A 23,418-nucleotide genomic window follows, 5' to 3' on the forward strand; every position below is an offset into this window, starting at 1 on the left:
ACATGCCGTTCATCAGACCGTGATGTATATATTCCCATGTCGTGGTATATTGTTTTCGGATAGGTATGATTGTATAACTTAATATTATGTGTGAAGAATGAAAAAAAAAGTGGGTACCAGAAAATAAGTTCATATTATTATGCGAGGATCACCAGCCGTTATACGTGAGATTCATACAGGCCATAATCATATATTATAATAATCACTTATTGCCCTCCTACTGCTGCTGAATGTCAGGTTCGTAGGAGAATGTCCTCTGGCATTAATTGTTATTGTAAATAAACATTTGATAAAACCAAATGAGTCACCCATAGGAACGGAGAAGCTCTAAGAATTGTCGTTGCATAGTCTATACAATCAAATCTCACCTGTGTATCATTCCAGACCATTTTGATTTCGTAGTCGTGCAGGATGTCAGGTCGCTCATTGACGTGATCAAGCGCCATCTCAACGGCAGGGAGAACACCGCTACCGTCCCATCCACCACTGACAGAAAAGAACCCCGCCAGATACAGGGGAATTTTTTCCCCACTAGCTCCACCTGGAGACTCTGCCACTCCATCCTGTTCATTGATGACGGTACTTTCGAGCAAGACCGCCGTGACATCGGCATCATCGACAGGGCTTGGCATGGTAGAGGAATCATCTCTCGATTCCGTCGTCGGCGACGTTGTCGAAGCGCATAGCACAGTCGAAATTGTGAGAAGAATAAAAAGGCTTCCTCCCATGCAGACGTTTGAAGGATGTTGAGTATTCATAACAATGAAAATCGAAAATGAAAAACGAACGTACATTAATGTTTTCTTCAGTCGTGAAGTAGCCTGTTAGAACCTACTCAAACTTCCATGGAACTGATCTGCATGCCCATCCCGCAGTAGCGTCTACCCTTGAACTGAGCAAAGCACTCAGATTTTGCTACCAACGACAGGTATATGATAATGGTATGGAGACACATAAAATGGTTAATTGCGCAGGTCCACACGCACACAGCGTTCACTGGCACCACATTGGCGTAAACTACCACCACCTGTTCGCCACACTCATTGTTTTAATGATAATCAATTCAACGCCGCGCCGACGTCCTTATCCGCAATCTCTCTCGTCCATGTTTATTTCCTCGTCGTTATGCATTTGAGCGGCTCATGGTTTCCAAGTCTCTAAAGTCATTGTGCATAATCTCATGCGCAGTGTTGTAGGATTTCATATGTTTCCATTCATCGACATCATTCATGTGGAAACTGGCCATGGGTATTATGTGTAATATCGGTAATCTCTTTTTTTTTTTTTTTTTTGGTGGGAGCCAGGAATTGGAGCCAACAGGGGGAAGATGCACGTGTCTCCTTTCATGTATTTTTCATATAATGATCGCTCTTGCAGCTTCATCAAAAAAGAGTCAAAGTTCGCGCAGCGAGCTCAAAGAAGACGAGGTAAAATGCAAGCTGTATATCAAAATCTCCGTTTATCTAGCAATTGAATGCAGTTGATTGTGCGTGATTACAGTGTCGTGATACCATGGGTTACGCACTTATGTTGGGTGTTTGTGTGGGTGGGGAGGTGGTGGGCTGGGGCATACGAGGAGACAGCAAGAAGTTTAAAAGATGTATGCTGTTACCACACATGCTGGCCATCATGGCTTCACACCACTTTCTCAAAGGGGTTCGGCGCAAGGAAGTCATAATTAGCTTTGTTAAAAATCATTATTCATCGTGGTGATTGATAAACCTGTCGCGGATTACATTCAAAGTGACTGTAAAGACAATTCTCACAGCAGTAACTTCAACATTGTCCTGGTTTTGGTGACTAACCTTACAACTTCCTAATTATTACTGAAATAGAAACTCAATTCCATATTGGAGATAAATAGTAGCATGTTTAGGAAAAGAATAGATCTACATAAGCAAAACAATATAATAGTTTTACCAAAATCAGACCAAAATATGAAAGCTGCTTAATCTCAAATTTTCACGTGTTTTAACGAAAAATCATGCTCACACCGCTGTCTATACTGTATGATAAATCAAAGTGGTCGTATCTCCACAATTAACCAAATAATTGTAATCGTATTGACCAAAAATACCTCGGGATTCTTTATAACTCTCCTGTCAATCTACATATCATTATTGCAATGGCATGTATAGGTGAATTTTTGTAAATCCAAATTGAATAGCATTTTTATATTACAAAAGAGCTGTAATAATCGGTACAAGTTCTTCCTTTCTAAGAAATACAGATCCTTTATTTCCCAAAGTAAAATAATATGTATGTTTTGCAAACTTCAATATTCATAATCAAATTTACAAAAAACTTGCGACATTACGCTTTCAGCGACTATTTCTCATACAACAAAACATTGTATCCAACACAGCAATGACATGAGAATACTATATTGGTTCATGAAATCAGTGCTTAAGACATTATGGACCTGATGTATGGAATGCTCTCCCTAACCACCTAAAGCAATTTACACATTTCTTTTAGATGGAAATGATGATTGGTAGTTGATTTTTGTCTTTTAAATGAAACTAAAACCAATAAAAGCAATGTCGAAACACAGCGCAGTATATTACACAACAACTAAAACAGAAACATATAATAATGTTAAAAAATGCATTATTATTTTAAGAGTAACCACAATAACCAACTGGATAAAAGTCGAATTCACACATGTAGGCACCGCCTTCTATCATGTATTTTTTTTTTTAAATGGAAATAAATGAACCATTGAATTGAATTCAAATTGAATTGAATAATCATTATTTTCTTCAGTGCAACTAAACCAGACCTTTTGTGAATCATCTGCCCCCCCCCCCGCACTCGCATTTTTACTCTATCTTTGTATGTAAATCCTGAGAACAGTTTTCAACCGTTTTGTCAGGAAAAGGCTGTCATCTCACAAACAGTACTATCTTTGTTTATTGCGACGGCGCGGCGCCTGCATTATGGAACATGTCGTGAAAGAGAAAATGCAATAATCTATTGTATTTTGCGTCTCACATACTGAATTTGATTTTTTTTAAAAATTTAATTTAGACATCATCGTTTATTGAAAGACGTTTGAAATTAGGGCTTACAAATTGAATTATTTTTCCTATTTTCCGAACCGTATGACTGAAACCATGTGCATTTATTTTGCACTATTTACTGTAGCAAAGGATGATCCACAAACGAACTTAAACAAAATGAGAAATGACTGTTATAAGAAATTATGTCTAGTATATACAAAACAAAGAAGTCATTAGAATCTTTCTGCAACATAATCCAATTCTGTCGATGAGATAAGTGTATGAATTCTAATCTTCATTATAATAATCTGGAGAGTATTCCCGGACTCAGCCATGCCATAAATTTATGATGGATCAGGGTAAGGCTCTCAAATGATACGTCACTATGGGAGATTATGCCTACGTCACAGTAGTGTTACTGCGGCGCCAACTACCGAGGCTTCAAGGACACAGGTGTAATGGACTTGTTGATACCAGGGAGGTTAGTTCGTATCAACTCCCTGTAGATACCTACACATTCACTGGATCTCTAGTATTTTTCGGACTTTTCTTTTTCTTACCGAGCTTTTGATGCTGTTTCACTTCTGTCAGTCAAAGTGAATTTGATTACTGTTCGATAAATTATCCTTAAAAAATGATAATTACGTACATGCATGCACGTATCCTTCACCACACGCATATCATACTCTCATAGCTCATTAATTGAAATTCCTCCAAATGAGAGGGGGATGAGCTGGGAAAAGAGAGGGAGAGAGAGAGGGAATGAGGTGGGAGAGGGGGTGGATGGCTGGAAGGGAGAGAGGGAGGGAGGATAGAGTACCAGCTTGGATCAAATAGATTAAAGCTGTAGCAAAAAACAACGACTTTTCGTGTTTTGTGTCACAGCAAGACGTGTGTGAAAATTATTTTTCTACCATTAAATCACGTTGGTCTTTTGCTCTGAGGACTAGTCGTACGAGATCACCACGCACTTTTTCATCAGATTTGATGCGAGGGACTAAACAGACGGCAGATTTTTTTTTCTTTTCTTTTTTTTTTTTTACGTGAGTAGTGACAGGTGTAATCAGATTAAGTGATGCTGATCTACCTTTTTTCTTTCACTGTCAAGATAACGAACAGGAAAGAAGGTCCGTCAAGAGGTCTACATCCAGAGATATAAGCCCGTCTATTCCATTTCACAGTTCTGTTCAACCCGTGGCTATCAGCAGGGATATACTTCAATAATCAATAGCCTGCATAGTGTCTCATGTCACTTCCCTGAGGTGTGGCGTACATTAAAGTGAAATTCCAGACGATTTTCGTAATTACTCAAATTCATGAAATTCTTCCGTCGAGATGTTTTCATTGCAACTGACTGACAAATTGCCCTAAATCGACGTAAATAAGCACTGAAATGATCAGTGTTTTAGTCGTAGCCATGATACTCGAGCAGGATTCGAACCTACGGCCTCCTGATCACCGGACAGCTCCACTAGACCACCGAGCTTTCGCCAGACAGCAAGCGTTGGTTTTAATCCTTAAAACGTGCAGCGGGTACTGCGTAATTACTCAAATTCATTAAAACTGCATTGTAACTGATTGACATTGTCAATTATCGTAATTCTACATCATTTAGAACATAAATCGACAGTGCCCTGTATAGATTTGTAGGATTTATTTTGGCCCTTGAGTAGACAATCCAATTCTCTGAAAAAAAAAATCAACAACAAACAACAAACATGGATGATGACATAGGAGGCTCACATATTCCAGTAACGTAGCAAAGTAATTTCATTACCACTTGCTTGATAACTTCATGAATGAATGCTTTCTTCCTTTGTTCTGCTTCTTTGAGCATGCAATCATGCATTCTGATGTGAAGCTGCTATGCCATCATCCTCACTCAGTGTGAATTTTTATGAATTTTGAAAACAATGATTTCTGTCACTAGAGTGAGTAGGATGTATATTATGTTATTGTCGAAAAACGGGAGTAAATTTGAATTGAAATGAAATGAATTGAATTGAACATTCTTATTCCTCGTCACAATCGCTATGAATTCTAAGACTGTACCCAGTGTAGCCGATTTATAGATTTTCAAATACTTAAGTCTGAAAAACCATCCTGAAGTCTCATTTAAGGCACTCTCACTGCCGATTCTAAGATCACCTTTCTTATATTAAGTAACTTGCTCCTGACATGCACCACTCTAGTCGTCCAAGCCTATGTACAGTTAAACTGTTTTCGTCATTTACTTCATCCTGAGTTTACATCATTTGTCCTGCAGTTTTTCTTCTAATAAAGTTAACATAATTTCATTTTATGAGTCCAATCCTTTCTGTTATTGTCTTATCAGCAAAGATAACGCTCGCACCTGAGGTTCTGGATCTACGTGACCTTCGCTGAAAAATTTACTTAAACGCTTTCTGCACTCATTAAGGAAATTGACCGTGCTACGGTGCTTGTGCTTTTTGTGTAAAATACTGCGCCGAGATCATTCATGGAGCTACGTGTCCATGGATCATTCTGCATACATTAAACGCGGGCATATCGAGGAGCATCCGACGTTAATTTGACTTGTCTCGCATGCAGAGTGCCATTAATTTTTCAACCGGTGCCCCATTCTTCCGCGGAGCGCGACAACGCGTTGACGCAACACCACCTTTTGTTTGTGGATGGTCATTGATCCAGGCACAGGTGCAATGTTTTTTGGGGGCATCCGAGAGTGACCACTCACTGACCTATACTGCAGCTAATAATACTGGACAAATTAAAGACATAATTATATAACGGGGTTTTCTCTTGCCTACGCATTCATCACCTCAGCCTCCATCCAACGCCCTTCCCTGCTCGGTCGATTGTTTGTTTGTTTGTTTATAGTATACATCAATTGAGCAATCAATGAAGAAAAAAAAATCACACAACTACAGAGTTCAGTTTGGTTTGGGTGTTTGTTTGTTTGTTGCAATTTAGATAAATGCCAACATATCGTCTTTTTTTTTCTTTGACAATTTTATACATACGTAACTCAAGTGTGCACCAAGTCGATAATTTTCAATTCTTAAAATTCAAAAGCTCATTTGTGGGAGGGCTTGGGACTACGCCCTCCCACACTCTCCGCCTGCTCGGCCGATGCTGCTGGGTTCATGCGGTCCCTCGTTTCCCTCGAAGATTGAACATAATCTAAACACCAAGTTCCTACCTACGGCTAAACCAATCAAGAGCGACACCCCTTACACTTTAGTGATGCAATTCTAAATTAAGATAATTATGATCTAGAGTATCAAACGCCTTGCCTAGATCCATAAACACACCGATCACGTGCATATGGTCCGCCAAGGTGCTCGACACTCTGTCGTATAGTTTTAAGATTGCAGCATCAGTGCATGTACATGTACTGTTTTATACGAAAACCAGATTGACCAGGATTAAGTAAGTTATTGCTTGTGAATAAAGAAGAACCACACCGTCAGATTCGTTGAACACGAATTCTCAAGTACTTAGGCAAAATGAAATTAGGGTGGTAATTGAAATATTCTAAGGATCATCTTTCTTGTAATAAATTGGCACCACTTTGACTATTCTAGATGAGTGTGGATATAACTGGTCTAGAAATATCATGCATTTTACAATATTTTTTCGTATCATTGTTTCTTATTCTTTCATTTTGTACCTTTCTCTTTTAAAACAACAACAACAACCCAACAATAATAAGTATGTTTACAATCTAAGCCTTCATAGTTTAATGTATTAACCTATGCTAATATATTGTATCGAGTTGTATCGTATTAAGGAATATGCTTTATACATGATGAACCACGCCGTACCCCGGGATACTGTCCGATTGCGTTGTGTAGTGCTATCTTAATAGTCTTCGTATAAGATTTGAATTATATTTTTATTTTGGTGCCAGATTTTAGCAGTCGGCCAATGATCCCAATGCCGGTTCAGCACTGTTGAACATTATTTCAGTAATGATAATACCTTTCGATTTTTTTTTTTTCGACACATGTTCTTACAATTTTGGACAGTGGTTCAGGATGAGATCATTTCAATCAAGAACTTTGTCCATGATGACATATTTTCCGTCTTCGTTGGGCGTGGACTGGTATTGCATAGTTCGGTGCTGCTGTATGTGTGTGACATTATACTGGTGTAGTGAATGATGAGTCGCTGGTTTTACGATGCTGCTGCACTGCTGAGCTCATAATCGCAACAAAATTTTCTTCCATAAAGTACTCAAAATTGCCGTCACCCATTTTTTTTTCTTTTTTTCTTTTTTTTTTTTTTTGGGGGGGGGGGAGGGGAGCTTAATGTACTGCGCTAAAAGTAATGATATAGTAGTTTAATAAAATGGAGGGTTTGTATTTGCTACGCCAGGGTTCAAAAACCGCATAACATTATTTCAATTCAAATATATCAATGTACGTTTGTTTATGTTTATAATGCAGAAATAAAACAAGATCCAAAATCAAGTGGAATATACGAAACGTGCTGTACGAAAAGAGAAGAACTTAGTGAAAATGAATATTTATACCCTTGATTATGGAAGACCAAGCGCCTCCAAGGCAGAGGCAACCCTAATATGTGTCTTCCATGTCAGCCGACAGCTTAGAGTATACTATGAACACACGTCTACGGTAGACGGTCTGACGTCCGATCTGATACTGGTTGTAGTGACTGGTCTGTGCGAGATGCGGGACCTATATGTGTTATCTGCTGCTCAGCTTCTCGCCAAACCATTGGCAAAATCACAAGAAAAGCAGCGCCCTCTACAGTCTGATGTAATTAATTATCGGCAATAGAACATTGAGGACAGATTTTAAAACCTCAACATTAGCAATGGCAAATGGATCTAGAAAAATATCGGCAAATTCACAAGCACCGGAACCAGTTCGTCTTATTGCGTCCGCCACTGCCCGTAATATTAATATGCAGAAAGACAATCCGTTAACCTTTTCAGAATCACAAAAAGTTTTTTTTTTTTTTTCTGGATATCTACAACAATAATTAACAAAGGATAGTTTCTGTTTCATTCTCAATTTCAGTCTGATTTTATATTAGCATTTTTCCATGAAAATTATACTTGGAAAAAACTTTAATTGAACAAAAGTCTACCTAGTTCATAGCACAATACAATGATCACGATAAGTGAAAAAAAAAATGTAAAGGGCCAATATGACAGAAGATTGACTGCATCCTGTTTTAGATATAAAAGAGAATAGACGGATGTTTTCAGAACTTTCAATCGTTCAAAAGCAATTAATCTATCTTTCAGGCATATATTAAGCCCTTTATTTTCAATAGGTGGTGATCTATTACTCGTCATCAGATAAAGGTATTATTGTCTTGTAACTCAACGTTTTCATAAGATTAAACACATCATGTAAACGATAAGTACTGCACTGCTACCGCGGCCCTAAAATTTTCTGGAATTGATTTAGCAGTAAATTATTTTCAAGTGGACAAGCGCACTATCTGTCTCTTGTGCACATCGAGTATTCTCCAATAAGTTGCACGCACTTCTGATCGCATCACGAATTTGACCTCATCCCAAATCAAGTTTCATGCTGGTTGGATATACATCATTCGTCTCTTATACCATACCAAAACGTTAAGCAAGCAAGCAAGCAAACAAACAAAAACATCCAGTCCAGTAACGACAGTGGATCGACTACCTGGTTTACAATCCGCTTCCGATGAGCTCGTGCAGGTAATAGATATTAAACCACTTTAGACACTCCATTCCTTCCTATAATTTGCTTGTGGGCCCTCAAAGGGGTTACAGAAACACTGAGCCTCTTCAATACATCCGCCCACTACAACACGACATATTCCGCGTCTATCATCTTCCTTTCCTGGTATAGCGCTATGATGGCGGTATATCAATCAATCAATCAGTTTAAGTGACTTTATTTCCACATAAAGTAATACAAAACAATATACATAACGCTTACATGAGTACATAATATTTTAAGGAACTTTGAATCACATAAGTTTCACAAAACATGGATACAATTCAATATGGTATATCACCATACCTGTACAGAAGTCCCTTAATCCTGAAGCTGCATGGATATGCAGAGATTCAAAGTCAGCAACAGGGTGACCACTGTTTAAAATACGTGCTGATGATTACCAATCGCTCAGATTAATCATGAGGAAAAACATTTTTCTTTCACTTTCGTGTTTTGCTCTCTTTGGCATCCAGAAATTGATCATGTATAGTAATGTTGAAAGCGTTGATAATTCTAGTTGCTTGTCAGGATGTATGATTTACAGCAACAGGTTGACAATATCATTTCAGCAACACCTAATCCGCTCTAATGCTGAAATGAGAATCGATGATGGCAACAACAATAACAATAATAGGATTGTATCTGATGATGATTGTAATAATGGTGATATAATAATGATCATTATTAACAGCAATCGCAATTAAAATTATTTAAATGGTAAGAAATTATAATAAAAGATACTAAATATGGTCTTGCTTTTACAATGAGATCAGCCTCTTCTTTATAAGTCTTGCCGTCTTTACCACCAAAATTACCAGGTATCCACTTGCACACTTATAGGTCAAGAGGGATATTATTGATAGAACAAATTATCCAAGGATGAGACAGGATTCGAACCCCAAACTCTCTGTTTACAACCCTAAGTCATACTTTGTCATGTGTGTAACACATCACCACAGTGCGACGTGTATCGGCACAATACATGTATACCGTGAAACACAGACAGCGCTCTGATGACCTTCACATTTTATAGCTGATGCATTTGAAAATTGTTGTCAATTATTGATTGTCTGTTTAATTCCATCGGTTGAGGTAATTGAACTGAAGGGACGTAAAAAATAAAGTTCACGTTTCCCTGAGAATGATGGGTTTTACACGACGCTGTCCACTGTCTCCTTGTCCAAGCTTTTTCAGCATGTGATCTCACTCCTTCATTAATCACCAAATGATTTACATGAATCACCGAGGTTGTGTCCTTCAAAAATATCACACTGCTGATTAAAAACTGGTTACCAATGGTTTCATGTCTAAATAAAGTAGTAGAATTGCTTAATGAAAATGCACAACAATCGTAGTGAGGTGCTGTGGCATAGTGGATAAGAATCTCCACTCCCGATCGGAGGACCCGAGTTCGAATCCCGCCCAGTGCTTAGGTCCTTGGACAAGATGCTTTTACCCACGATGTTCCTTTCGACCCAGGTGTATAAATGGGTTATACCAAGGAGCTTCATGCTTATATACCTGACAACGACAGGGCCCTCTGGTAGAGCCGTGGCAACACTGAAGAGGCTACCCTGGATAAATAAGACCTTATTATCATTATTAACATAAAGAACAATGACCACTGCGTTGAGGTCATGACGTTCACCCCTATATAGTTAGCCTTGTTTTCTAATCATTTGTGATCAGCTGTGGCGGTGGGCAAATTATAAGGGGGAACAAATTTACAACCTCAACCTGGTTAAGCAGGAGTAGCAGATATTGGCTATTTGACGTTTACCATTTCAGTCGCTGGTGGGCGGGGGGGGGGGGGGGGGTGGAGGGGGGAGGGGGGGGGTTGATCTACCGTCACCACTGACATAAGTATTCTGGGGCCCGTTGCATAAAAGTTAATATCATGGTAACTTTGCCATCCAATGGTAACTACCATGGCAACAACACTCAACAGCCAATCAAAATCAAGAATTTCATGGAAGTTACCATTGGATGTCAAAGTTACCATAATAGTAACTTTTATGCAACGGGCCCCTGATTTTTTTTTTCCGTTAGCTATCTCATCATGTCCATGAATGCAGTAGTATGGTACATAATTGTATACGACATGACTTGTTATCATCATGTCGTTCGTCTCCAATAAGTATTTATCATTTGATACCTCTTTCTTGTTAGAAAACGTCGACTAGGTTTTATAAGAGATAAATCCATAGAATCACTCGATATGTCCGACAAAAGAATGAAATGTTTACTTTGATGATTTTTTTTTTGTGTGTGTGTGTGTCTTTGGTGAAGTTTGTGCCAACGAAATGCTAATGTAGTATTTCCGTTTTTCGAACAACACCACTAAAGGAGTTTGGCGTAATAACATACACGGATCATAACATACAACATAGCCATCACACTCACCACTCGTATCACGGGTTTACAACATACAGCAATCCACCGGGAAATAATGCAAATAGTCTTCAGGAGTCATTGAGTAGTTTAATTTAATTATCGCCACATCAAAGTTGAGTTACATGTGCCACTTAGTGCGTCGTCCGTGGACGATTGCACCAGGGAGGTGCACCTCCCTGATTGCACGTTCTGTTTGCAGTGCATCCATTTTAATCTTACCTTCCTTCAAAAGTTGTACCAAAATATGTGATGAAAGAAATCCATTTGATTAAGTTCAATCTCTTGTTTTGAATTATAATAATGCATCTGCGGATGTACAAAAAAAAAGGTGAATCATACCGTACAACACAGTGAGCAGAAATTAAGCGAAATCGATGTACTTTTCCCCATAGATGAGCATGCAGAAAGAGCTGAATCGGCTTATGACTAACATACATCAGTCGCAAGAAGGTCTGAAGAAGAGTTCATTATAGAAGAGTTCAATTTACCCTCCTCATTTCACGACGAGGCAGATTGATGATAATGCTCGTGAGTTTGATTAGCGTGAAATTGATAAAACGACCGAATCATGACATATCTGACCTTAATAGGGTGCCCCGCATCTTCGGGTTTTTCGTACCAGAGGCTCCCGCACACGCGCGGAAAGGGGAAGCAATCAAGGTAATATTCTCCTCCGTGATGCTGAATACCGCTCGAGTACACGCCTTTCATCACTTTGGATGGTAGTTCTTCTGATGTTCTCAATTCTTGGTTTGAGGATTGTCTCTGCCAAGGTACTACACCATTTACATTTCAAACGATCTGTACTCACATGGACAGTGTATAGGCAAATTTGTGATGGTGTAGTGAGAATGTCTATGTTTCAGTGCAGGAATTTTGAATAACCTTTTTTCCCATCAGTTCTGCGATTGAGTTGTTCAAACTTGTTCTTCATAATGGAGGAGAATTCAAATTCTGCAACAGAGATTGAAAAAGCGGCTCCAAAAACTCGTGAGCCTCCGACTAATAATCTGGTGAAGTCGTGGCAAACCGTGGTACAGCGGTTCTGTCAGTCCACTACCATGCATGGGGTCAGCCGACTGGTTGACTCCACTCGCATAACTTTCAAGCTCCTTTGGTTTGTCACCGTATTAGGCTTTCTATGTATCCTCCTGTGGCAGGCGGTTCTCCTGGTTGATGAGTACACCAATCACCCGTCGACTACCCACATCCAGCTGGTGACAAAAACCAAACTCCAGTTTCCCGCCGTCACTGTATGTAACATGAACAGGCTTCGCAGATCGAAGCTTCCGGGAACACGTTTCCAGGAGCTGCTGGACCTAGATCGACAGGTGTCTCTCTACAATCTTGGTCTCGAAGACGAGATCCCAGAGGAGACAGGGAGCGGTGGTAGAACGAAGCGACCACGCCCTAGAAGGCCGAGCACAACAATCGCTCCTGATCAGACAGAATCACCGATAACAGAGGGCACTGTGGAGTTAAGACTGACCACCAATGGTACAACAGATGATGGCACCACCACTCTTCAAGAGAATGCAGGTAATACGACGATAGATCCATTGTCTACTAATCTTCCTGATGACGAAGTTGTTCAACACTCTACATCCGGGCCTCGTCGCAAACGGCAAGTCGCAGATTCTCCCAAGTCAGCCTCGTATGGAAAGACCGGAGCACACCGTCATGTGGTTGCTGCCCCCGGCCTTCCCTCAATTTACATTCCCCTCATTGGCGCCGATCCCGAGAGTGATCACTCGAACTGGGGGCGGCTCTTCGAGCTCTCCGCCACGGATGATTTCCGGGACTTCATTGGCTCCGTGAATCCATCCCGAAGAGAACTCTCCGTGCTCGGCCACCAGGCCGAAGACTTTATAATCCAGTGTTCATTCAACCAGCTCCAGTGCGACTACAGGTAAGAGTAATGACAATTACAGTTTCTCTTGATCGTTTTGAAAGACGAAAGGTGACGGATATTGACTTTATGTAATCATATTGTGGAATTCATTGTGCAAACACGACATCAGTAATCACTCGTAGTGTCCCCTATTACGATTGAAAATTGATCAAGATTAATAGTGCTGTATCCAAAGCATAATCATCTAGGTTTGCTTTGTCGTATAATCACGAATCACTTAAAGAATGTAATCATTTTCCATTATAAAAAAAAAATAGGGCCTACTGGTAGACATTTCATTATTTTCTCCCTTTTATTTACTCATTACTGATTCCAGGAATTTCAGCAGATTCTACACTACGCAGTATGGAAATTGTTACACATTCAACCGACCAGATGTAAACAAATCTATTTTGGAAACGGGTAAAACGGGATCTCAGTACGGTAAGACTCATGATGTCCTCCCCAAGAAATAAAACGTCGTATTTTTAGATGTGTGATACTAGAGGTAATATAATAAAATACGTTCATTTTATATAGTACATTTTCCATGTACACGCATTTTCAAATGTGCTTTAAAATGGGATCATTAATGAAAGATGTGAGCTTTTAGAAGTTGGGTTTGAATACTGCGCCCTTGTCATCTGCTTGTGGCAGCATGTATCTGCAGCACCCTCCAATTTTATTACTCTTTATAGTCATCGTAACTGCGATAAGTTTTGAATGGTCTTTTCTCTTCTGTGTAATGATTATTCGATTAACAATTGACAATACTACTGAATGCCCCTTAAATTACTTTGGACACACCAACACACTTTATAAACATGGCCCCTTGGGAGAAGAGTGATCCATATAATGTATTAATCCTGCATTTGGTTGTAATATTATTGTTTAGCTTTCTTATTTAATGATTGATACATTGCTGTTGATCGGTGGATTATTTTTTGCAACACCCGTATTTACTATACCTTGAATCGTTTATATTGTTATGTGACACTGATGAATATTAAGAAAATCCAGCAGTTTGATATTTTTCTTTAATTTTCTTGTCTAGTTTTGACAGAAATGAGACTTACTCATTATCTGATAAGTATACTTATAAATCTGTGGAATATGATTTGTACGACCCATCATATTTATTCAAGGGATATCATGTTGGCACAATATATGTAATGTCAATATTTTATCGCGTTGAATTTACCATCAGTGGGATTGATTTATAACTAACTATAACTATATAAAAAAATAACTATAATGTTGAAGAAAGAGATTATTTGCAGTATAATTGAAAATCGATTTGTTTGTGTTTTTAATTGTATTTGTATTGTGTTTGTTCATGTTTGTTCCAGTTATGGGTTAATTCATGAACGATTTACGTGAAATCCATAAATATCAAGGGAAAAAAAACACACACAAAAAAAAAAACCGTGTGTATAATCTGCATGTGTGTGTGTATTTGATATTACTGTGTAAACTGGTAAAGTATTGGGAAAATGATCTAACCCACATGTGAGAAAAGGTAAACAAACAACTTACGCGCCTACGTGATTGAAAAAAGGGTGTTTGCAGAATATATATATAATTTATAACGTATATATTCGTAGTATTTGGCAGGAGAAACAGAGAGCCGAGATTTCATCTCTTTCGTTATGCTTGTGCAGGTTTACACCTTACTCTATTTACTGAAGAGTCGGAATACATCGGGTTACTCACTCATCAGTCGGGCGTACGGGTGGCTATTCACCAGCCCAATGTACGACCATTTCCCGAAGACGATGGTATCACAGCATCGACAGGCACGCTTACGTCTATCGGACTTCGTCAAGTAAGGAAACCCACATTTTGTATTTTAAATTTTAGATTTCCCCTCCAGGTTGGAATATAATTCAGTGTATACAGTAAAATTGTCAAAAACAATATTAAAGTATATACCCTTCAAAATGTTAAACTGATTTTGTTTGTCATGAATAATGTTTTGCACACCTATATTCTTTATTGCTGGAAATGAAACTAAGAAAATGAAATTACATGAAAAAATTCATTGATGAAGTCTGGTAATTCGAAATACTCACTTGTTCTTACAAAAAGTCTAAAATTCTGATTCTGTTTGTATGAATTATTTTACTCTCTTCAGGCAAGTCAACTTAAAAACACTCACCGAAATAAGGATAGATTTATTGACCCCGTCGGATATCTATTTACCATATAAACAAATTAATTCGTTTGATAATAACAATGTTGAAATTTTCATATTTCCTGAATTACAATATGCGTCTTTGTATGCATAAATTGCCTTAAAACAAATTCTGTTTATATCCATCATAATCAGAAGAAATAGTCTAATTCATGCCTATTCTACTTGACAGAAAGATACACTTTACTTCCGCGTACCCGAACAATCTTCGCTAAGAAAACAACATTATATAGTTCAGCCTTATTTACATGTTTGTATCAACTGGGTAAATTAACGTTGGCCTAAATTCAATGAGGGGGCTTGGGCTACGCCGTGTATACAAACCACGTGACATGATATCTTGTGTATTCATCTTTTCCCCTCCTCCTCCTTAGTTCGACATAGTCGTCACCTGTAAGACTTTCTCCGAGTATAGGCACTTTTATCTGCATTAATCAGCTAGTTTTATTAGGATTTCTTGGTATATAGGTATGGTACCTCTCCATTTTGCAACGCCGCACCTCCTCCTTTCTCCACTAATGACGAGCTTTTTTTTTTCACCCCGTATTGTGTCCGTATATATACGTTTTTTCTGCTTAGCCTATGGAAACTTGTGTACAGATATAATCATGTCCGATATGATCAGACCAATTTAAATATTCATTCATAACAACACCCAAAAATTTGATACATGATTTTTGTTTAATTGCAGTATTTTCTGGATCATGATTTGTTCTTCTATAATTCTTAAATTGAATAAAACTTGTTTTTCGACAAGATAAAGAGATGGCACATTGCTCCGGAACCAAAGTGATTATTTGCTAATTCAGGATTGAGTTTCGAAATGAGACAATTGTAATCAGCATGGGAAAAGAATACGTTCGTATCATCGGCAAAGAGAATATATTGCAATGAATCTGATACATTAACCAGGTCATATATTGGGAATAAGAGCGGACCTAAAATGGATCTCTGGGGGACACCACATTCTACCGGAAGTAAAGTAGATGAATAAGAGTCGTGAACAGTATATTGATATCTATTTGAAAAGTAACTAATAAACCAATCAAGGGCGACGCCCCGTACACCATAACGCTGCATCAATTGGGATCGATAAAACTAAATGAAATGATATATGAAGCAATAATACTGGACATATCCGCATATGGAAATTAGATGACTTGAAGATGCCATCGAATGTGATTTATTATGTCTAATTTCGCTTATCTGTAGATAGGAGAATGGAAGACCTGACATCATGTATATCATATGCGTTTTGACTTGTAAAAAAAGTTCATGATTTTCTATCTTTTAGCTCTCGTAGATGTATGGTACCTTCATTTGGGTTGTAGTATTTGACGACCTTTGTTGTCATTATACATGCGTGTGTGATCTTATGTCACGAAGGCAAAAAAACCCCCTTCAAATTGGAAAACTAATTGTGCAGTAAAACTTCAACAAGTAACTAGCGCTTCATTTTCCCCTTGATTTCAAGCATCGTCTTCGGTAGGGAAGCATGAACTGTATGTTGCATAACTTGATTAAAATTCGAGTCCTCGTTGTATCTTCGACAAGCGGAATATCACTCGACTCGGCAACAAGTTCGGAAAGTGTCGGGACACTTCGGATCCTTCGCAGGCCTCCATCGACGGCTTTGACTACACCATTCGGGCCTGCCTCAATGCCTGCTACCAGAAGAAGCTGCGATACGAGTGCGGCTGCGCGAGTGACGTCATGGCCGATACCACTCAGTGCAGTACCTTGGACTCGCATCAAGGTGATCAATGTCATGTGACGTCATGCCGTCTATGTGTTTATGTGTGTTTGTGTGTGTGTGTTTGTGTGTGTGTGTGTGTGGTAGATAAGAATTGTGGTGGTGGTGATGATAATTGCACAGGTCACAACATTGGTAGTAAAAATGGCGTAAGCGGCAACATCACTTAGTCCATTATTACGGCGCGACATCAGAATGATAATCACTAACACTCATTGCTGTCATGACACTGACATCAGTGTTATACTGTTAGTAGGGATGAGTTGGTCCAATATAACGAATGAAATGAATAACGTGAATGAAAGCAATATCAACTAAGATATCTCTTGTCTTGTTGGATTTCTAGAGAGGGATGATTTCCAATTTTAAACATCCGTGCAACTTTGAATGTAAATCCACCATCTGAATCCGCGATGCTTTATATACGCAGACACTGAAAACAGGTGTGTAATGCTTACTTCGATATCAAGAAGTGTCTTTACGTTTCTTTTTGTGGTTAACTTTATTGGGGGGGGGGGTAGAGAAAACGGGTGGGCTATCGCATGTTTGTTGTATTTGTTTTTTCGTTCATTCCGTTAATGTCAACTAAAAAGTAGTCCTATCATGCGAAATGTAAATCTAATGTAAAATCCTCAATTCTTTAAGGGAAGTAAACAGGGAGCGCTTTTCCTCACTCTCTTCATTTCATTTTCGTCTGCAAACAGAATCTTGTCTGCATGAAATCGATCGGATGGCAATGGAAAGTGAGCTGAAGTGTGACTGTCCAACCCCATGCAGGTGAACTGCGACAAAAAAATTAAAAATATCTTGCAATATCTGAGCAATAGAAGAAAGCATGTAGCTATCTCTTGTATAGGAGGGCTCTGTAACAGAGTTTTGTTGTCAATGGACCGATTAATATAAGTTATCATAAAAGAACACAAAGTGAGTGTGGAAAGATAATGATATTCAGAGAGGGTAAAATTAAATAATCCTGCAAGAAAATTCATTTGAGACAGATCATACTGTCGAGTGCACGGACTTGCCACCAATAATAAGCTTTGGCTGAATCTAGCTTTAAGAACATGAAGAATCGTACATAATTATCACCAACAATCTCGTTTTCACGATGAATATAACGAAGTCGAAGCTGATTGCAAATGAAATTTTGTAAAATAAAGGCCCATCTTAACAGACTTCTGAGGGCGTTCTCCGGCGAAGATCTACAGAGGACTGCACATGACAAACTTTTTCATTTCATAACTCTTAAACGAACATATCTTGATTGATATATCATTTTTATTGATGTGTTATACTGAATTTTCTGCGTCGATAACTATAGTTTTGTAGAATCAGCATGCGCTTAGGAGAAACTTCCCTCAAACTGCTGTGTTCTTTGAGTGAGATGAAAAGTCTGTATCTTTATGCAGGGAAATAGACTACGACAGGTTTGCCTCGTTCTCCAAGTGGCCAACCGACAGTGCAGACGTGAGTTTTATTTCAAGTTTATCTGTCACTTTTTTACAAAGACCGAGTAAAATGATACTGTTATATACAAAAAAGTAACAATATCTAAATGAAAGGTTTTTGGTCATGCTCACCATAATGCATACGTGAATTACTGGTCTCATTGTTTTCATTGTTTTTCGCTTCTTTTTTTTTCTACTTCCTTTTTTTTCCCCTTGTACTTTTTAATTTCGGGCATTTTGCCTCAGTTTCATTAGTTCAGGACATTATTATCGTAATTAGTTATTGTTCCTGAGGGGACTGCACTTTGCAAGCCACGCTTTCAGCAGTCCCCTCCATTTCCACCAGCGTTTCTTTCATATACAGTAAAATCACATGATTGTATTTCATCACACTACGTTTTACCTTTTAAGAAATGAGCCTTTTGATTTTGTTTCATTGGGTATATTCAAATGTCATGCTTAATTATAATTTGTTTACATGAAATAAATTACATGAAAAATGACTGTATGATTCGTGGTGTCGAACTCGTGATGTACACCCCCTTTTTCACTTCCATGGTGCTGAGTACACGCCTTTCATATCGGCTTGCCCCACCCCCATGTTAACTATGATGAAAAGAATCAATTTATGTTCTTTTTTTCTAGATTGTCACTTATTTGTACTCACATGCAGCAACCTTTATGGCTGTTGAGTTGACTCAGATCATTTGAGACTTGTCGGGACTGCATACATATTAATGACCGTATCCGGGCAATTACCCCGAGAGGGCAATTACCCCCCGGCCAAATACTGGTTGGTGGTAACGTTAGGGTAAAGATTAGGGTTAGGGTTAGGGTTAGGAGTTTGGGTTAGGGTTAGGATTAGGTTTAGAATTAGGATTAGGATTAGGATTAGGGCCAGGGGAAGGGTGCGGGGTAAATGCCCAGGGGGTAATTGCCCTTGACCCATAAATGACAAAATTATTGACAGTGCTACTCGAATTAAGCTGATATTTTATATCATCAATTCATTTCTTCTCACCTCGGAATTCAGAAATAAAGAAAAAAGAAGATGATGATATACTGTACTTACAAAAACAGACTCTTGAGATTTTGTTATCTTTATTTTGTCATGAAAAATAAAGCGAATAAAATTTTCAACGCAAGTAACATGTGGCGATATGCATGGCTACAATCACACATACACGCATTGATTTCAAATTATGTACTCATTATACATTCCACGTCTCTGGTCTTTTTCTCTCTTTTTGGCTTAATTTATGTTGATTCTAGCGCCATTTGAGGAAGAAACTGAACAAGAAGGCACGAAAGATGGGGAATATGACAATGGATACGGCATTCAGGAGGTACTAATTTTATAATGAATATATTTCTTGTCAAAAGTCTCATTAGAAATGGCAAGAGTATGAACAGCACCACTTCGCTTAGAAACATCCGTATTAAGCGCATTATAAATGCGTATTATTATTATTATTATTATTATTATTATTATTATCATTATTATCATTATTATTATTATCATTGTTATTATCATTATTATAATTATTACTATTATTATTATTATTATTGTTATTATTATTATAATTATTATTATTATTATCATTGTTATTATTATAATTATTATTATTATTATTATTATTATTATTATTGTTATTATTATTATTATTATCATTACTATTGTTATTACTTTGATTTGATTTCAAGATATATCATGATGTCGATGTCATCATCGTTAATAATCATCCAATGATACTTGTTTTCCATATCATAATCGTACAATTTGCTAGCACAACACTCTAGGCTGATTCGCTTTTGTTGTACCCCAGTCCTGAGAACTGTGCTAATTAAAAAGACATAATCATGCACTTGATGTGATTATGTCTTGCAGACTTAATATTTGTTTAGGCAAAGTATTTTGTTGTAAGTATAGGACAAGAGATGTTTTCAGTTATCAGCTATTTGAAAGCCGTGCACTTGTGTTTGTGAGGTTTGAAATGACGTGTTTTTTCTTTCAATTCAAATTAAAATTCATTTCCAATATTACATACTGATTTTGATACAATTAAAGGGAAACAAACGAACAATGTATTACAACAATATAAATGTGTAAATATGCATGTATGAAACTATTTGTTCAAAATAATTGTATGTATGGAAAAGAGAGGTCCACGTGAAAGTCCAATTGGAAGAGATGTGGGCCACTCAATAAATTGAACTGACAGTAGAAAAAAAAAAAGATAGTAAAGGAACGGAAGCACACACAGCCAGGCGCGGAGACGCTTGTGGGAAACAAAGACGTAGACAGGACAAACAACAAGAGACAGTTATCGCAACAAAATAATAATGTTAATTAAAATTTCATTGTTTTATTTTTCACTTCCAAGGAAAAATATGGTACGACTGGAAATCTTCTACGAAAAGCTGAACTACGAATTGTACAAGCAAGTAGCGAAGTACACGGTAAGGCAACATTGTATTTTCATGTATTTTTTAAAGAAGATATAAGTGTCTGTTTGTATCCTTGTTGACTGTGTTGGATAGATGGTTTATTTATGTATCAATGGTTACAGGTATTGTGCTAAAATCAAGAGCCGTAGCGAATATACCGGTACTAAAACAAGCCAAAGACAACAATAAACCTCATCCTTTTGTGGTTTTCATCATCGTTATAATTAATCAAAATTGGGAGCAGCGATTAAAAAAAATAAAAATCCCATTTCACATGTCACATTTAATGCATATTATGTATAGTTCAGTTGTACATGTATCACCATGAATGTAAAGTGACCCAGCCGTAGAAAGAGTTCGCAATAAAGCCGCAAATATAAGGAGATATCACTTTTCTCAATTTTTGAAGGACTAAAGCTTCTTTTTTTTTTCCATATTTGAATGTTAGCAATGGGCTTGAACTGTTTGACAACTGTTTTGCAAAAACTACTGAAACTTCAAAATTTCCTAACTGTCATAATCTTGTCCATTTTTGTTAAAATTTTAACTGTTTTTCTTGTAAAATTTCACTTTTTCTTTAGACAACTTTTAACTGATTCGGGTTTCCCCTTTAAAGCAATGGTCGTTCACACGGTTTTTGAGGACGTGATTTCCATGTTTTGTTTCATCCTTTTTTTTTTTCATCTGTATTCAAATTAGTTTGAGGGCCTAATAGGAGGCATCGGAGGAATCATGGGATTCTTCGCTGGCATGTCATTGATCACCCTCTTCGAACTGACCGGCTTCATCATACAACTTGCTGGCTTGCTGGTGGGAAAGCTCACTGAACCCATTGAGGCCGAAGAGGGCGTCCCACATGAAACGAGGATCGGAAAAATGGGGCGCCGCCTCACGTTGGCCCTGAGCAATCGGCCAAGTCGTCGAAGTGGACGTGGAGATGATGACGACTGTCCAAGGGTTGACCTGTAACCATTGGCAACAAGGGTGAACGTGAGAACTAAAATGGTTGCCGCTGCCAAGTGTAGGCCTATCATTTGTTTTATGTTCCATGACTGTAATCCCGAAGAAAAGAGAAACGCCATATGCTGATAAAAGGCACCTTAAAATAAATTTTCTTATCTCTCCCTCTCTCTCTCTCCAATAGCTCTCTTTTTTTATCTCTTTATCTTTCTCTCCCTCCTTCGAACTCTTTTCCTAATTCGGTGAGTACTGCCACAGCTCATACTCTGCATCTTTTTGTTCAGCTTACAAAACTCTTACTGAGTTAACAAAAATAAATGTGTTGATATAATAAAGTATATTCTTTCTCACAATACGGTAACATCACAAGCCCAATTTCCAGTTTTATTGCTTTTGCACTGATCGCTTTTGCCTCATAGACGTGAGATGTTCAGCGCTGTTTGAAAGCGCTTCTTTGTTAGCATCGTTTTTTTGTTTTTTGTTTTTTATTCCATTCACGATCCACAAACAGATTATACGTATTTGATCGTTTGTCCCCGGTGATTGATGACTTGTTTTCGACGTAGGAATATTGATATATTATAATACTCAGTGCTATTGTGATCGATAACTGCCATTCTGGCTGTCAAAAAAGGTTCACGATATACAGACACAGTCTTCTAACACACTGATTATATGCCCTGAGCTATTTTACTCTTTTTGTTTTAAATGGTACTTTAGTGGTAGTGTAACCCACCTGCATGTCAAAGTTGGCGAGTTGGAGCAGAAGTTGACAGTAAAACAGTGGAATTGACGCTAATAAGCTGTAGAACTAAACATTTTTTATAAATCCATCGTCTGTATCAATGAGTTGTGCTGCAGTTTTGTTAAAGGATATATGCATGTAGGCCTATATGAAGGCAAAATAGAAATCGAACTAAATAAATATCGTATGATATTCTAGAGGAGACAACAGTAGCTTGTCGATGCACTAAATGGGTTACAGCTCGTTATTCCGAATGTTCGTTATTCCGAAGGCTCTTTATTCCTAAGATTCGTTATTCCGAAGGTTCATTGTTCCGAATTTCATTTTCGGATTAACCAATCTTCGGAGTAACGCACCTTTGGAATAACGCCACAAATTTTCGGATTAACGAACCCTTTTTCATTTTCCTCTAGGTATAGGGAATTTCCGTGTTTCGGATTAACGACCCTTCGGAATAACGACCCTTCGGAATAGCGAACCTTCGGAATAACGAACAGCACCCCACTAAATGATATTTAACTGCAATCGTTGCAATGTTTTGTGTTTGTGGCTAGATATAGTCTACTTTGTACTACCAACGCCTACTACCTCCTTGCTTGGTATACTACACTCCAAGTTTGGTCGCTTCTATTTGTCAAGTGGTTCATGACGTGACTAAGAGCAATATAAGTTCGAGATCAAAGCGATTCTAATCTGTTTGAATTGGGTTTGAGTTGATATCAATTTAGTCTACATTGCGTTAAGATTTGAACATTGAAGTAATGATGCCACCTGACAGCCACACGAAACACTGAAGACGGATATTGTTTTATTGTACACTATCATACATTTACATGGACGATAGACACATTCTATACTTGCGTGTT

General features: G+C 38.0%; 2 protein-coding genes across 2 annotated transcripts in view; one reads left to right on the forward strand and one right to left on the reverse strand.

Annotated features, from left to right (window-relative positions):
• Positions 1-632, reverse strand: part of LOC140226125 (gamma-aminobutyric acid type B receptor subunit 2-like) — a 65,777-nt gene extending 65,145 nt beyond the window's left edge. Inside the window, exon 1 of the mRNA XM_072309854.1 lies at positions 369-632. Within this exon, the coding sequence (XP_072165955.1) occupies positions 369-632 (264 nt within the window). The remainder of the gene's footprint in view (positions 1-368) is intronic.
• An 11,416-nt stretch (positions 633-12,048) lies between these two features.
• Positions 12,049-21,816, forward strand: LOC140236407 (epithelial sodium channel subunit beta-like). The gene is made up of 9 exons (XM_072319627.1): positions 12,049-13,022; positions 13,342-13,448; positions 14,666-14,829; positions 16,753-16,954; positions 17,656-17,728; positions 18,361-18,418; positions 19,672-19,745; positions 20,784-20,859; positions 21,547-21,816. Exons 1-9 carry the CDS (start codon positions 12,049-12,051, stop codon positions 21,814-21,816), a joined length of 1,998 nt encoding a protein of 665 aa, XP_072175728.1.
• The last annotated feature ends 1,602 nt before the right edge of the window (positions 21,817-23,418 follow it).

This window comes from Diadema setosum, chromosome 1 (genome assembly GCF_964275005.1).
Source record: "Diadema setosum chromosome 1, eeDiaSeto1, whole genome shotgun sequence".
Taxonomy (NCBI): domain Eukaryota; kingdom Metazoa; phylum Echinodermata; class Echinoidea; order Diadematoida; family Diadematidae; genus Diadema; species Diadema setosum.

What these genes read in the sequence shown, in the direction of transcription:
- LOC140236407 (XM_072319627.1), top strand. Translation starts at nt 12,049, where the DNA reads ATGGAGGAGAATTCAAATTCTGCAACAGAGATTGAAAAAGCGGCTCCA. An exon ending in TAAAACGGGATCTCAGTACG is followed by an intron (nt 13,449 to 14,665) that starts GTAAGACTCATG and finishes ATGCTTGTGCAG; the next exon opens with GTTTACACCTTACTCTATTT. An exon ending in GACTGTCCAACCCCATGCAG is followed by an intron (nt 17,729 to 18,360) that starts GTGAACTGCGAC and finishes ATCTTTATGCAG; the next exon opens with GGAAATAGACTACGACAGGT.